The sequence below is a fragment of the Pyrus communis genome, chromosome 5, assembly GCF_041283825.1.
Source record: "Pyrus communis isolate YQ-2024b chromosome 5, ASM4128382v1, whole genome shotgun sequence".
NCBI lineage: Eukaryota > Viridiplantae > Streptophyta > Magnoliopsida > Rosales > Rosaceae > Pyrus > Pyrus communis.
In genome coordinates, this window is record NC_142569.1 from 19,147,783 (window position 1) to 19,160,966 (window position 13,184).

Genomic DNA, 13,184 nt, shown 5'->3' on the forward strand with positions numbered 1-13,184 from the left:
GATCAGTTAATTATCAGAGAAATTCTTATATTTTGTCTAAACCAGTGTTTGACATTCTCAAAGTTTAATTTTGAATCTCCATCATTTCTATCGAAAGTAACCAATATCAATATAGATATACTCATCGATATATCCACAAATTTGAATATCGATATTTTCACTGATATTGATATTTTAAACATTACACAACTCTAACTTTTCCTCATTTGAAGATCAAAATCTGAGTTCCGAGATTAAGAAAACTGCTTGGCTTCTTACAATTACACATACACATAAAACTTATTACCGAATTTCATGTCCATATGTTAAATTGTCATCGGTCTATATAGAAGAAATTAGCCAAACCACCTATAGTCATAGCAACAACTTCTTTAACAACCCTGAAGCCACCACTCACATCTTGAGTCCAAGTGTTACTCTGTGGACAACACAGTTGGGGTCGATCTTTGTTCAAACTAGTCATCATCTTTCTTTAACTTTTCTGAAAAATTGGAAATTTAAAAAAAAACACACCTCCATAATTTGTTAACTAGTAAAGTTAAATCACTCAAAGACCAACAACAGTTGCTGGAGAAAAGACTAGCAAGTAGACCACTGACTTTGTCCTTTGAAATAATCAGTGTTTGAAATTTTTCGATACAATTGATATTCCAGTGGAAATGTCGAAAAAAATTAGAGAAATATATGAAGGGGAGTGACTTTTAAACTTCACTCCATATTGGAAAAACTTTTAAATTTCATCTAAAATCGATAGATTTCGTGAATATTTCCGACATATTGGTTATATATTGGAGAAACTCTTATATTTCATCTAAACCAGTGTTTGACATTTCCTAAAGTTTCATTTTAAATTTCCATTTTCATCGAAAGTAACCGCTTTGATCCAATATCGTTCCATTAGATAGGAACAACTTTGGGAAATATTGATAACTCTCAGGTGGAGTATTAGAACGAAAGAAATCTATTAAATAACGAACTACTCATTCTAAGCCATCTCTAGATATGAATTAATAATTCAAAATATGTTTCTAGCGTATTCTTGATAAACCAGCATTTATATAAAGATGTAGGAAGATCCGATTGGGAAGCATCAATATCAATAACGATATTTTCATCGATATTTTCACAAATACTGATATTTTAAACACTAAGAATAATTAAACCCATTTGAAACTACTCCCCATATTCAAATTCTTCTTGTCAGCAAATAGACCAATAAAATGTATTGTTACCTATTGGAATTTGATATCAAAAGTGAAGAATGAATCGATGTGTGTGAAGTAAAAAATAATTCAAAAAATTTTGGAGTTGACATGTAGACTTTTACCAAAGATTGACACTAACCAAGTGGTAAATATTTAAGTAAATATGGGTGGCCTCATTCCTATAGATGCAATGATGTCAAAGAATACCATGTCTTGGTGGATGATTTACCTACAACAATCACTAGCAAAAAGGAGGATGTTTCATCTACAACAATCATTAATAGAAATCATTTTATTTGTACTTCACACCATTTGTTATAAATGGGTGTGGAGAGCTCATTTGTAAACGCACAACCAAAGCACACACAAAAACCTTGGAGTTTGTCAATTCTACTCCTTTCTTATCCTCAATTCTCTCTTCAATTCCCATCGTCTATTTGAAAGAGCTAGCAGCTATATCAAAGCTAGAAAGAAGAGATAACGATAGTGAGAGTTATATTTGTACTCTTGTTATTTCAGATTATAAGAGAAGCCATTAATGCTGCTCCGAGGACGTATGTACACTTGCCAAACCTCGTAAATATTATATCTTATTTACTTTATATGTCACTGGAAACATGTCGTTGATTTCACAACACAACGTCAACAACCTCTCCTGCCCATAGCGAGGAGGAAAGTCAAAGGTACAAAGTCTTCAAGACTGAAGACAAAAACAATTTCCTAGGTTTTTGCCAAAATGAGATTTTGTTTGGCGGAGATGGCTGGTTCTCGAAATGGATTTGGAGCTGGGTTTGGATTTGAGTTCTGAGACAGTGGTGCATTGCGGGTTCTCCACCGTAAAGTTTTCTAAGTCACCTTTGTTGCGAACTCTAAGCATCATTGTTGCGATTCAACGGAGCAGTGGTGGTGGGGTTTTTTATGTCTGTTGAAGGGTAGTGGTAGGCGGAGGGCGAGGATTAGAATGGAAATCAGATTTCGAAAATGCATGGGACTTGGGTTTAAGGGAGGAAAGGTGGGGAATTGACAGAAACTTGGGAGAAGGGGGAAGGGGAAGAGTTATGGAAGTGGGAAACAGGGAGAAGTGGAAGGGGAAGAGTTATGGAAGTGGCAGACTGAGAGAAGCGAAGAAGTATAAGAGTGCTCAACACTATACTGCAAAAGTGGACGACTTGATAATATCTTGAAAAGAAAAGAAATTAATTTTGACAAACTATAGTACTATTTTTATTACCATACTTCTTAGTCCAACACTGCACCAGACGCTTTACTAAATCAGTGTAGCTTAATATATTACAAGCTAGTCCAACTTAGTCCCTGAAGTTAGTTTAGTTTAAGATAGTTTGATGCAACAAAACATCCGTTTAAATAATCACCCTCAAGTTAAAAAATTGGTTTAGTCCCAACTGTAGAACTTTAGAGAGGTTTCATTGTACCAATCAAATGAATTAGGCTGCAAATGATATGGTTCAGAAGCCTTTGGCCAAAACATATGAATATGACTTAGGAAGTATATTCCATATCATATTCAGTAGAATCATATTCCTCAAACAATGAATCAAATGCATAACTTTCCACAAAGGTGTTGTAAGTGATCACATTTGGAGAAACCCCAACGTTCCTCATAAATGAGAATATATGTGCAGCCTCTCTCATACAACCTTTTCTACGATAGGCAAAAAATGACAGTGTTACACGAAATTATATCAGGCTTTGTCTCCTCTCCATTATCTCACTTAGAAACTGATCTAATTTCTCAAAATCTGAGCGACTGTATATATACATCAAACTATTGTAAGTTGTCAAGCTAGGAGTATACCCCATCTTGTTCATAAATTTCAAAATCTCACTTGTCTTCGAAAACATCTGCCCCTTACCATATACTAATAACAATGCATTCAAGGTAGTTATGTCAAGTGAAAGCCTTTTTTTTCTCAGCTCCAAAAGGCATTTTCTGTTTCCATCAAGTGGTCACTCTTACTAAAAACCTTTTACTAAAAACGAGAACAAGTGTCTTCAAGAGAACAACGTGGGGCTGAGTTATACCAGAGTATATTTCTTCAGCAAGAATATGCATGCGCTCAATTTCCTTGCCATTGGCATACATATGGAGCAAATAACTATATGTAAGCTCATTGGATTTGCAGAGAATGGGCCATTCTGCATTTTGGCAAGTATTTTCTCAGACTGTTGCCAAAGCCAATCTCGAGCCAGTGCTACCAAAACAGCATTATAAAAGAAGAGGTCTGGAGTAACACCAGCTTCTAAGATTCTCTTATACACATTCATAGCTTGGTCGAAGAACCACACTGATTGTATGCACTGATTAGAGTGTTGAAAGTATCCCTCCCAGGTGCAAACCCTGCTTTCTTCATCACCCAGAACATTCCTGAAACTTCCGAGTCCATCCTGTTTTAGCCAAACACAACCAAAAGTGTGTTCCAAGTAATTATGTTAGGGGTGCACTTACATATCTTAATCTCTTAAAAAACTTTCATCATTTCAGTAAAATTTTCTCATGTTACCATGCATCTTAATAATGGTGTTACAACCAAAACTTTTCATCTAGTCAAAAACCCTCATTGCCGGCTCATCCTTCCCAACTTTCTCATATCCTAACAAAGCAGTAGGTAAGAGAATAAGTATGTGATAATTGTGTTACCAGAGATATACCCTAGGAGAGTATATTTATACCAATCAAGGATATAAGACCCTTAGAATAGTAGAAACCTTATTAAACTGGCAAAATCATAGAAGATATCTAGGGACGGATATTGCATCCTCTTAGGAGTGTGATTACTTGTGGTGCACGTCAATCATTAAATTGTAAGAACTCCAAAATTATAGCAAACCTGTTGATTCCTTGCTGGAGTAGGTTTCCTCATTTTGCGGAACAAGCATGGTCAATGTCAGCAAAGTTGTCAGACTTCGCCCACTAATTCCGAAACAAGATTATGGTGGCATCATTGATCTATTTATTTATCTCTAAATTAGAGGCTGTTGAGTATATGACTGGACTTTTGAGGTATGAGTATTCTAATCCGCCTTACTCCAGCCCCGGAAAATCATTGTCTCACAACGAGGTTTTAACGAGGCACCCATTCTAGAATGGTCATACCTTTATGTGTGTTTTACTTGCATCTTAAAGGCGTTTAGTTTTGAATTAATACAAGTTCTCATTTTTCTCCTTAGACTATGGGTTTTTTTCCTACACTGGGTTTTACAATAGCGAAGTTTTATGAGTTCTACTACTTATGCATTCTTCCATTTGTTTTGAGACTCTCACTCCCTCATTGTGCCGACAACTTCATCAATTATTTTTATTTTATCGTTGAAGACCCAATGCGACATTTTGTTTGAGTGTTTACACACTAAGAGAAAATGTGTGCAATCCTAATTTAGTTAGGAATGTGATTGTAATCCTTATGGGATTATATACTATTGTTTGCACCCGATTTTACACTATCGGCCCGAGTAATCGAGGCCGTTGAATGAGCAGAATTGCAGACCGTTGAATGACAAAGTGGTTGAAATGATTTTAAATTATTGTTGAGAAATAATATTGTGATTTTAATCATGATATTATCTCTTAGTAAAATATTAAATTATGTAAACCTAATTTTTGTCTAAATCCCAATTGATTCGTAGGATGATAGAGCATGGGCATACCGGCCTTCGTGCATGGTCGCGGCTGAATATATCAGCATGGGGGTTTTATTAAAATTGTTGGGATGCATGGTCTTCATGCACGCATTGGTAACTTGTAGATGGGATAAGTTCCAATGGCAAATTGGATAGGTATCTGCAACATGTAGAACATCATGGCATTTTATCAAGAGTCCTAATACATTACTGCATTTTTGGCAAATGGATACTGATTGGCAGAGATATTAATGCATGCATAAAGATAAGGATGCCAATTTGGATTTGGTCAGCCACGTGTGCTTGGCATTGGTCAGCCATACATGCATATTATTGGCATATTTCAAAACGGGACGCTTATCAGCACAAAGAAATATGATCCTTGGCTAAAGGATAGGAGATATAGCACATATCTAGATGCAATTCCACAAGATGGAATCCAATTAGGACTCTCCATGAGTATCAAGCCGCGCCAAGTAGTGGGATTTAATCTTCACTATAAATAGAGAAGGTTATGCAACATTCAAGCCTCTCCAATTCAACACACAAACTGCCTTGCGCAAACTCTCGCTCTATGCGAAACCTCTCAACAACCTTGAGATTTTTTTATTTTCTTTTTCCGCTAACACATCTTCAGTTTGGATAAACAAGACTGTGAAGGCAACCGGTGACATCTTCAGTTTGGATAAACAGTATTGTTGCCGTAGAATCAGCTGACCGCGGAGCACCTTCAGTTTGGATAAACAACACTGCGTCAAGGCCGACTGGTTATCTATCCAAGTCTCGGTCGAGAAGGATTTTCGAATCCTTATTGGTAGAGGTCATCTCATTAGCCTTCTCGGCAAAGTGAGGTGTTACAGGTTACTCCATTCGGCACATTGAAAGCCTTATTTGATATTGAACTTCGCAGAACTAGTAGCCTTATCTTCAGGCTCTAGAACCCGAAGGCCGAGACGTGTTCCTTCCTCAATCGCAATCGCAAGATCAAGAAGTCAATAGAGCGCCTAACGCAACATCAACACATTTTACTCCTCAGCCGAGCTCGATCGACGAGTTGGCACGCCCCGCACACAACCGAATGACGTAGTTAGCTTATTAATTACTCGACATGTGCGCCACGTAGGCTTGGTAGTTTTTAGGTTCAACATTTTGGCACGCTCAGTGGGACCCAGTGCTAAAACTACAAAGTTCACATGATAGAGCAAGATCTCATTCAGGTTCCATTGGACGAGATTTGGCGCCAAGTAAAGAATTGCTACAAGAAGAAAGCAAAACTCCTTGAGAAGTTGTCTAGAAGATGGGAGCAATTTTCTGCTCCAGCCACAATCAAAATTCCGCCTAGAATAATTGTTAAGACAACCGAAGAAAAACCTAGGCCACCTATTTTTTTGGTCGAGACTAAAAGTTCGGTTGGCCTATAAGTAAAAGTTCAAGTTTCTGAGCCAAAAATTGACTTAGAAAATGATTCGTCAGAGTGCTCCAATGACAAACAAGGCCGAGACATAAGCCTATCCGAAAAAACCATGCCAATCGATATGATTATTGGCGATAAAGCCGATACAGAGAAATCCCATTCGACTAAGTTGTTCGAGTTAAAAGCCGAAATTGGCAAAATTATTATGCCTGGGGGGCTTAATAATTATTCAACGCATTCAACGGCTAAGAAGAAAAAATATTTCGCCAAGTTAAAAGTATTTGGAAATGATTCTTTATTCGGCCTAAAGCGAAATCAAATTGAGAATTTTGATATAAAAAGATCTCGGCTAGGAATAAAGCATCGTTGGCCTCCTCCTGATTATGGATCAGCCACTTTTACTTTCGTTTGCTAAAATATATATATATATATATAATGAATAAATTATTTTCTTAACCATTCGGTTTTTCAGCCGATACGTAAGAAAATAAAGGGGGCAACATTGTGTCATGCTAATTTACATTCAGTTAGGCTTTTGTCATTACCAAATACATCAGGATGCTTTTCACCGAATAAATATTTTTGTTGGGCGGTGAGGTTTGTTGGTTGGTATTCGGTCATACTGATTGTGTCACTCTAGTCTTCAAAATTACACTCGGCCGAGTCCCACACGTTTGGAAATATGATTATTGGGTCTCTACGTATGGTTGCACTTATTGAGAAGATGATATTATGCATGCATGGTGCCATGGTGGGCTCTCACCAGCGTTGAAAAAATATATGTTGGCATATGTGGAGAAAGGTGATAAACTTCTTTGGTGGGGTGGTTGTACTTTCTTTAACTTTCTGCCATATATTTCTTCGACCATATATTTCTTCGACCGTAGCTTTAATGATAGACTTCTTCGTTATCGACGACGATGTATAAAGTGTGCATAATGGCCTCGGACTTCAACATGCAATCGGTGGGAGTTGTCTTTCTTCCCAGACATCAACGCCTCAGTTACTTTGCCTTGCTAAAAAAGAAAATCAGATTTTCATAGCACATGGAATCATACGAGGAGGTGGAAGTTCTTTATGTAACAAAATCAAGAGCAGGGGTAACAAAAGGATCATGTTCGCAGGGGGCGATGTGTGGTACGAACGACTAAACATTTCTACACTCGCCAAGAGATATATGCGTGAACTCATTCTTGCTATATTTGCACGCACCGACTCGGCAGCGGTTTAGGTGCTACCAAGAATCAGTTTTCTTGGCCTAGTTCTCTCGGCTGCCCATCTTTTTCTTGACCTAGTTTTCTCAACCCCGTTTGCAAGTTTTGTCTCTCAACCGTATGAATTGGTCGAGCTCGACCATAGTATAATTCGGCAAGGCAACGTTTGCAATAGGACAAATCCCACCAAAGTGGAATCTCGGCCAAAAGGATGGCATGCATAAATTAATTATGGCATGCGAAGATTTAGTGATCATAATTCATTTGGTATTTGTATTGGCTGAGGGGACCATGATGTTATTTGGTTGTGATTTAATTATTGCCGAGAGAGATTTTTTCCGGCGATACAACGACATTTTATTGGTATAGATGATTAATTTCCTTAACCATTCGGCTTAAAAGTCGAAGCTCAAGGAAACTGGGGGGCAATGTTTGGACCCAATTTTACACTATTGGCCCGAGTAATCGAGGCTGTTGAATGAGCAGAATTTCAGACCATTGAACGACAAACTGGTTGAAATGATTTTAAATTATTATTGAGAAATAATATTGTGATTTTAATCATGATATTATCTCTTAGTAATATATTCAATTATTTAAACCTAATTTTTGTCTAAATCCCAATTGATTCGTCGCGACTGAATATATCAGCATGGGGATTTGATTAGAATTGTTGGGATGCATGGTTTTCATGCACGCATTGATAACTTGAAGATGGGATAAGTTCCATTGACAAATTGGATAGGTATCTGCAACGTGTAGAACATCAAGGCATTTTATCAAGAGTCCTAATACATTACTACATTGTTGGCAAATGGATATTGATTGGCAGAGAGATTAATGCATGCATAAAGGTAAGGATGCCAAATTGGATTTCGTCAGCCACGTGTGCTTGCCATTGGTCAGCCATACATGCATATTATTGGCATATTTCAAAATGGGACGCTTATCAGCACAAAGAAATATGATCATTGGCTAAAGGATAGGAGATATAGCATATAGTCAGATGCAATTCCACAAGATAAAATCCAATTAGGACTCTCCATGAGTATCAAGCCACGCCAAACAGTGGGGTTTAATCTTCACTCTAAATAGACAAGGTTGGGCAACATTCAAGCCTCTCCAATTCAACACACAAACTGCCATGTGCAAACTCTCGCTTTCCGCGAAACCTCTCAACAACCTTGAGATTTTTTATTTTCTTTTTCCGCCAACACATCTTTAATTTGGATAAACAGCACTGTGAAGGTAACCGGTGACATCTTCAATTTGGATAAACAGCACTGTTGCCGTAGAATCAGTCGAACGCGGAGCACCTTCAATTTGGATAAACAACACTGCATCGAAGCCGACTGATTATCTATCCAAGTCTCGGTCAAGAAGGATCTTTTTTAATCCTTATTGGCAGAGGTCATCTCATTAGCCTTCTCAGCGAAGTGAGGTGTTACAAGTTACTCTATTCGGCAAATTGAAAGCCGAATTTGATATTGAACTTCGCAGAACTAGCAGCCTTGTCTTCAAGCTCTAGAACCCGAAGGCTGAAACATGTTCCTTCCTCGGCCGCAGTCGCAAGATCAAGAAGTCAGCAGTGTGCCCAATGCGACATCAACACATTTTACTCCTCAGCCGAGCTCAGTCGACAAGTTGGCACGCCCCGCACACAACCGGAGGATGTAGTTAGCTTATTAATTACTCAGCATGCGCGCCACGTATGCTTGGTAGTTTTTAGGGTCAACAACTATCTTTTAGGTTGTGTCCTAATAAGATGTATTACTTGAAAGACAAAGATTTTTCATTTCTTACTACTATAAATAAAGCCACAATAAATTGAGATAATACACACCTCAAATTTCACTAATTCTCTCTTTTTTCTCTCTTGCTGCCACATGAACCTTCTTCCTCTATAATTATTCAGTTAAGTTTTTTTATGCAAGCATCACTTGAACTTCTATGCATGTGCGATAATACCACCTAAACTTTCAATTTTCATTTTTTACCATATGGACTCTCTTAACTATTAGAATCAACCATTTACGTTACTTTCCATCCAACTTGCCGTTAAAACATGTCACTTGTAGTGGTATTTTCATCAATTAATTTCATGGGGTTGACTAGAATCAAATTGACTCCAAAATAATACTTCCTAAGTCAATATGGCGCCAAATTGGTGGCTTGTACAATCTCAGTTCGACAGTTCCCTCCATAAGAGTTTGAAAAATTAATATTTGAATAAATTAAGGTGAACTACACACCACTTCCTGACCTACATAAGAAAATCACAAAAACTCACTATAAATGAAAGACTAGATTTTTGCATAATTTTCACCTCAATTCTTCAACAACTCTTGCCAAAATCAAACCGGAAATCAACTTCTCCATTTTCTTCATGACCACTCCGACACCGCTACAAAAAAATGCTTTTTGCCTTCATAAAAAGTGATTCCAGCGAACCCTAGAAAGTAATTGACAAAGATATCCCTCCACGTGAGGGGTGCCTGACATGCTTTAACAGCGACGTAGGTGGTAGATTCCAACCTTTAAGAGAGTTTAGTGGTAAAAATTAAAAAATTATAAGTGCAAGTAGTATTGACCCACATGCTTGATAGTTGAGGTGATACTTGTGTAAAAATTCCATACAGTTATATAAGCCAACATCATTCGGAAAATTATAAGGGAATTTTGTCATTCTAAAAAATAGTTGAAAAGTTGGTGTGAAAAAAGATGCTTCATCTCCGCAGAATGCCAGTAGCCATTGTCAAACATTTGCTAGGGAAGGAGTCAGATTTAGGTACTACAAACCCTATTTCCTGAGCTTCCTCAAGCAGCTCTACCGTCAGACCCATTTTTTGTAGAGAGTGAAGGGGTGAGAAAATGAGCAATGCAAGTAGCTTGGTTGCAGAGGCAGTGTGGAAGGCGATTGAGTCAACTCGTTCAGTCACCGACGATCAGCTCTCCGTGTTAGTCTCTACTCATCCCATTTCAAATTCCCTTTTAATTTCGTTTGAATTAATTGTTCCAATTTGTGTTATTGAGTGTTTGGTTACTGGGAAAATTTCAGCCTGCATTTCTTGTTTGGTAAGAACTGGGAGAGATCAACGAGGATAGTGGATCAGAGTGGTATCAAGAGGGTTTTGGGTGAGCCCAGTGGACGTTCCATCTTTCAGGCTTAATTTTTGCAAATCAAATTCTGGGTTTGTTTTGCATACTTGTTTTGTTTTCCACTAGATTTAGTAGCTTGGATGAACATTACTTGAAATTTGGATGAAACTACTTGAATTTGAGCAAAAATTTGTTTGTTTTATGCTCTTGTTTAGCCAAAAAGATAAGAAACTTGGTCGCTCGTGTAAATCAAATCTGGAAATGAATCATGTTCGTTTGGGCTAAATAATCGTAAATTTATTTGATGTAAAGTGAAAAATGAAATCCCAATTCTCATTTTCTGTTGTCTGGTTAGGTCGTCGGAGAATCGCGGAGGAAGGAGGAGTACTTCTGCTTTGCCGAGCAGTATTGTGCTTGTTATTCATTCTTCTACGACACCATAAACAAAGGAGAGCAGCTTTGTGCGAGTGAGCTTCCTCTCTTGCTCATCCAAATTTTCAATTGATTGGAGCGTTATTCTAATCAATCTAATCTAAACTACGTGGAGGGATATTCGAACTTCCTTATCCATTTTTAAGTTGCTTGAAATAAAAAACGAAAAAAGTAGGAAAGTGTTGTAATTTTTACCATGTTTCTTGTTGTCCAGTGTAAGCATCAGTTAGCTGCAAGGCTTGCTGCATCATTGGGAGCATGCATTGAAGTTAAGGTCTCTGATGAGCAGCTGGCTCTACTCCTTTCCAAACCCTGAAATGTTTGTACATGTTTTGCATGGCTACTTGTTTAACAACGCAAGCATGTATATCTTCCGGTTTTATTTTTTATTAAACATTTATTACAACAACGATTTTGTAACAAGAACATCAAGGAACAAGTCTCTGAGATTTCATCCTGTCAATCCAAGTTAAAAACGACGTCTTTGAATTCCTGAACCCCACAAAACCATGTTCTTTGCTCTTGTTCATGCTGTCCAGACTTGTCTCAACTCCAAACAATATATCCACAAACCACCAGTTACCAACTTCTGCCAACTTGGTAGGAACCAGACCCTTCTCTTCCACAATCTCGTCCCATACCGGCCCCTTATCTTTCATCATCTCCTCCAAGCTCGCCTCCGATCCGCCCTCCTCGCCAACGTCCTCAATCTCAAGCTCGAACTGCTCTGCCAAAACCCTGAACATATGCTTCCACTTAAACACATCCCCATTGCTGCAATTGAAAGCCTCATTCTTGGCATATGGATCAACTGCTGCCCAAATCTGGTGCTCGGCTATCAAGTCAGCGTCCGAGACATCCCAGTACCCGTTCCACGCCCCTCTGCTCCCCGTAAACCTTAGTTTCTTCCCCTCGTGCTTACATATTGCGGCATAAATGCAGAGGCTCCCCACAATGTTCATCAAGCTATAAGGCGAAAACCCGAATATCACGCTAGGCCTGTGCACTGACCATGTCAAACCCTCCTTTTTCTTCACCTCCTCAAACAAAATGTCCTCCAATGTGTAGTAAAAATTGGGCACGTCGAGCCTCGGAAGGTCTTCGTGAAACGGCGGCTCATGAGGCTCGACCTTGCCCAACATCTCAAACGGACCGACATAGTGCTTCCGGCCCGTCTGCAAGCATATGTGCTGCAGATTTGGTGCATTTGGGATCACAGCATCCAGCAAGTTCCGAAACATGTTGCCGTTGACCTCACAGTTCTCAGCTTCCGTGGGCTTACTTGCCCACGTCACATAAAATACATGAGTGACATCGGTCAGCTGGGACAGCTGAGCATGTGTTTGATGAGGGTCTGAGAGATCACACTGAATGTATTCAACCGGATGATCAGCGTTCCACGCCGGACGAGGCCGGCGGGCCACACCATATACCTTCCATGGCCCGCCGGGTGTGTCGGCCAGGGGGAGAATCTCGGCAAGGCTATTGCCGACTATACCAGTGATGCCGAGAACCAGAGCCACGCTCTGGTATTTGGGCGGCACATCATTGGGATCAAAAGTTTTCTGTTGGTGACGGTGAGGCTTGTTAGAAAATGATCATGGAAACTAATTTGGAAGATTGAAGGAAGAAAAAAAGAATGGGTTTGTGGAGAAAGTGCTTACCTTTGCAGCTCCAATGGCTCCTGCCCACCACCAGCTCATTTTTGTGTTGTTTCTGGTTCCTCCTCCCCACCACCGCTGCTACTCTCTGAGTATAATGATCATCTGTTATATTTGGGAGATGGGAATCTTATCTTCAAACTTTTGGGTGGTGATTATCCTTTTTTCGGTGGCCATTTATGTCCGGTTTTGCTGTCGTGTCAGTTTGGGACTGGTTTTGCCGTCACGACGCTTAGTTATTCACGTCCATTTTTCGGTGGCGCTTTTCACACGTTACGTTTAGTTATTCACATCCTTTTATTTTTTCATTCATCACTATCAAATTAAATAAATAAAAAATAAAAGATATAATTAAACATTAGTACGTGAGAGATTAAAAATGATGTGTGTTTACTATTTCTTTTTATAAACTCATTCAAAAACAAAAAATTTGCATCGAGTGGAATATCCTACATCTAAAGACGCTAACTACGTAGCAGACTAATCAAATGAGCTAGCCAGCTAATTATAAGTTTGTCTA

At 38.7% G+C, this 13,184-nt stretch overlaps 2 protein-coding genes and 1 pseudogene across 4 annotated transcripts; 1 reads left to right on the top strand and 2 right to left on the bottom strand.

Moving 5' to 3' along the window:
* Positions 1–2,705: 2,705 nt before the first annotated feature.
* LOC137724924 (pentatricopeptide repeat-containing protein At5g39350-like) lies at positions 2,706–4,103 on the bottom strand (annotated as a pseudogene).
* Positions 4,104–10,160: 6,057 nt separating this feature from the next.
* On the top strand, positions 10,161–12,933 carry LOC137725241 (uncharacterized). Of its 3 annotated transcripts, none has more exons than XM_068463867.2 (4): positions 10,161–10,429; positions 10,531–10,636; positions 10,927–11,034; positions 11,218–12,933. In XM_068463867.2, the coding sequence occupies exons 1-4, from the start codon at positions 10,344–10,346 to the stop codon at positions 11,317–11,319; spliced, it is 402 nt and encodes a 133-aa protein (XP_068319968.1). In that variant the 5' UTR covers positions 10,161–10,343; the 3' UTR covers positions 11,320–12,933. The 3 variants fall into 3 exon arrangements, with proteins under 3 accessions (XP_068319968.1, XP_088550821.1, XP_088550822.1); XM_088694695.1 differs by having other exon boundaries at positions 10,927–11,038; positions 11,218–11,510; XM_088694696.1 differs by having other exon boundaries at positions 10,531–10,607; positions 10,927–11,038; positions 11,218–11,510.
* Positions 11,348–12,807, bottom strand: LOC137725240 (3-oxo-Delta(4,5)-steroid 5-beta-reductase). The gene is made up of 2 exons (XM_068463866.2): positions 12,668–12,807; positions 11,348–12,568 (listed from the first exon to the last, which is right to left on the bottom strand). Exons 1-2 carry the CDS (start codon positions 12,704–12,706, stop codon positions 11,432–11,434), a joined length of 1,176 nt encoding a protein of 391 aa, XP_068319967.1. The 5' UTR covers positions 12,707–12,807; the 3' UTR covers positions 11,348–11,431.
* Positions 12,934–13,184: the final 251 nt, after the last annotated feature.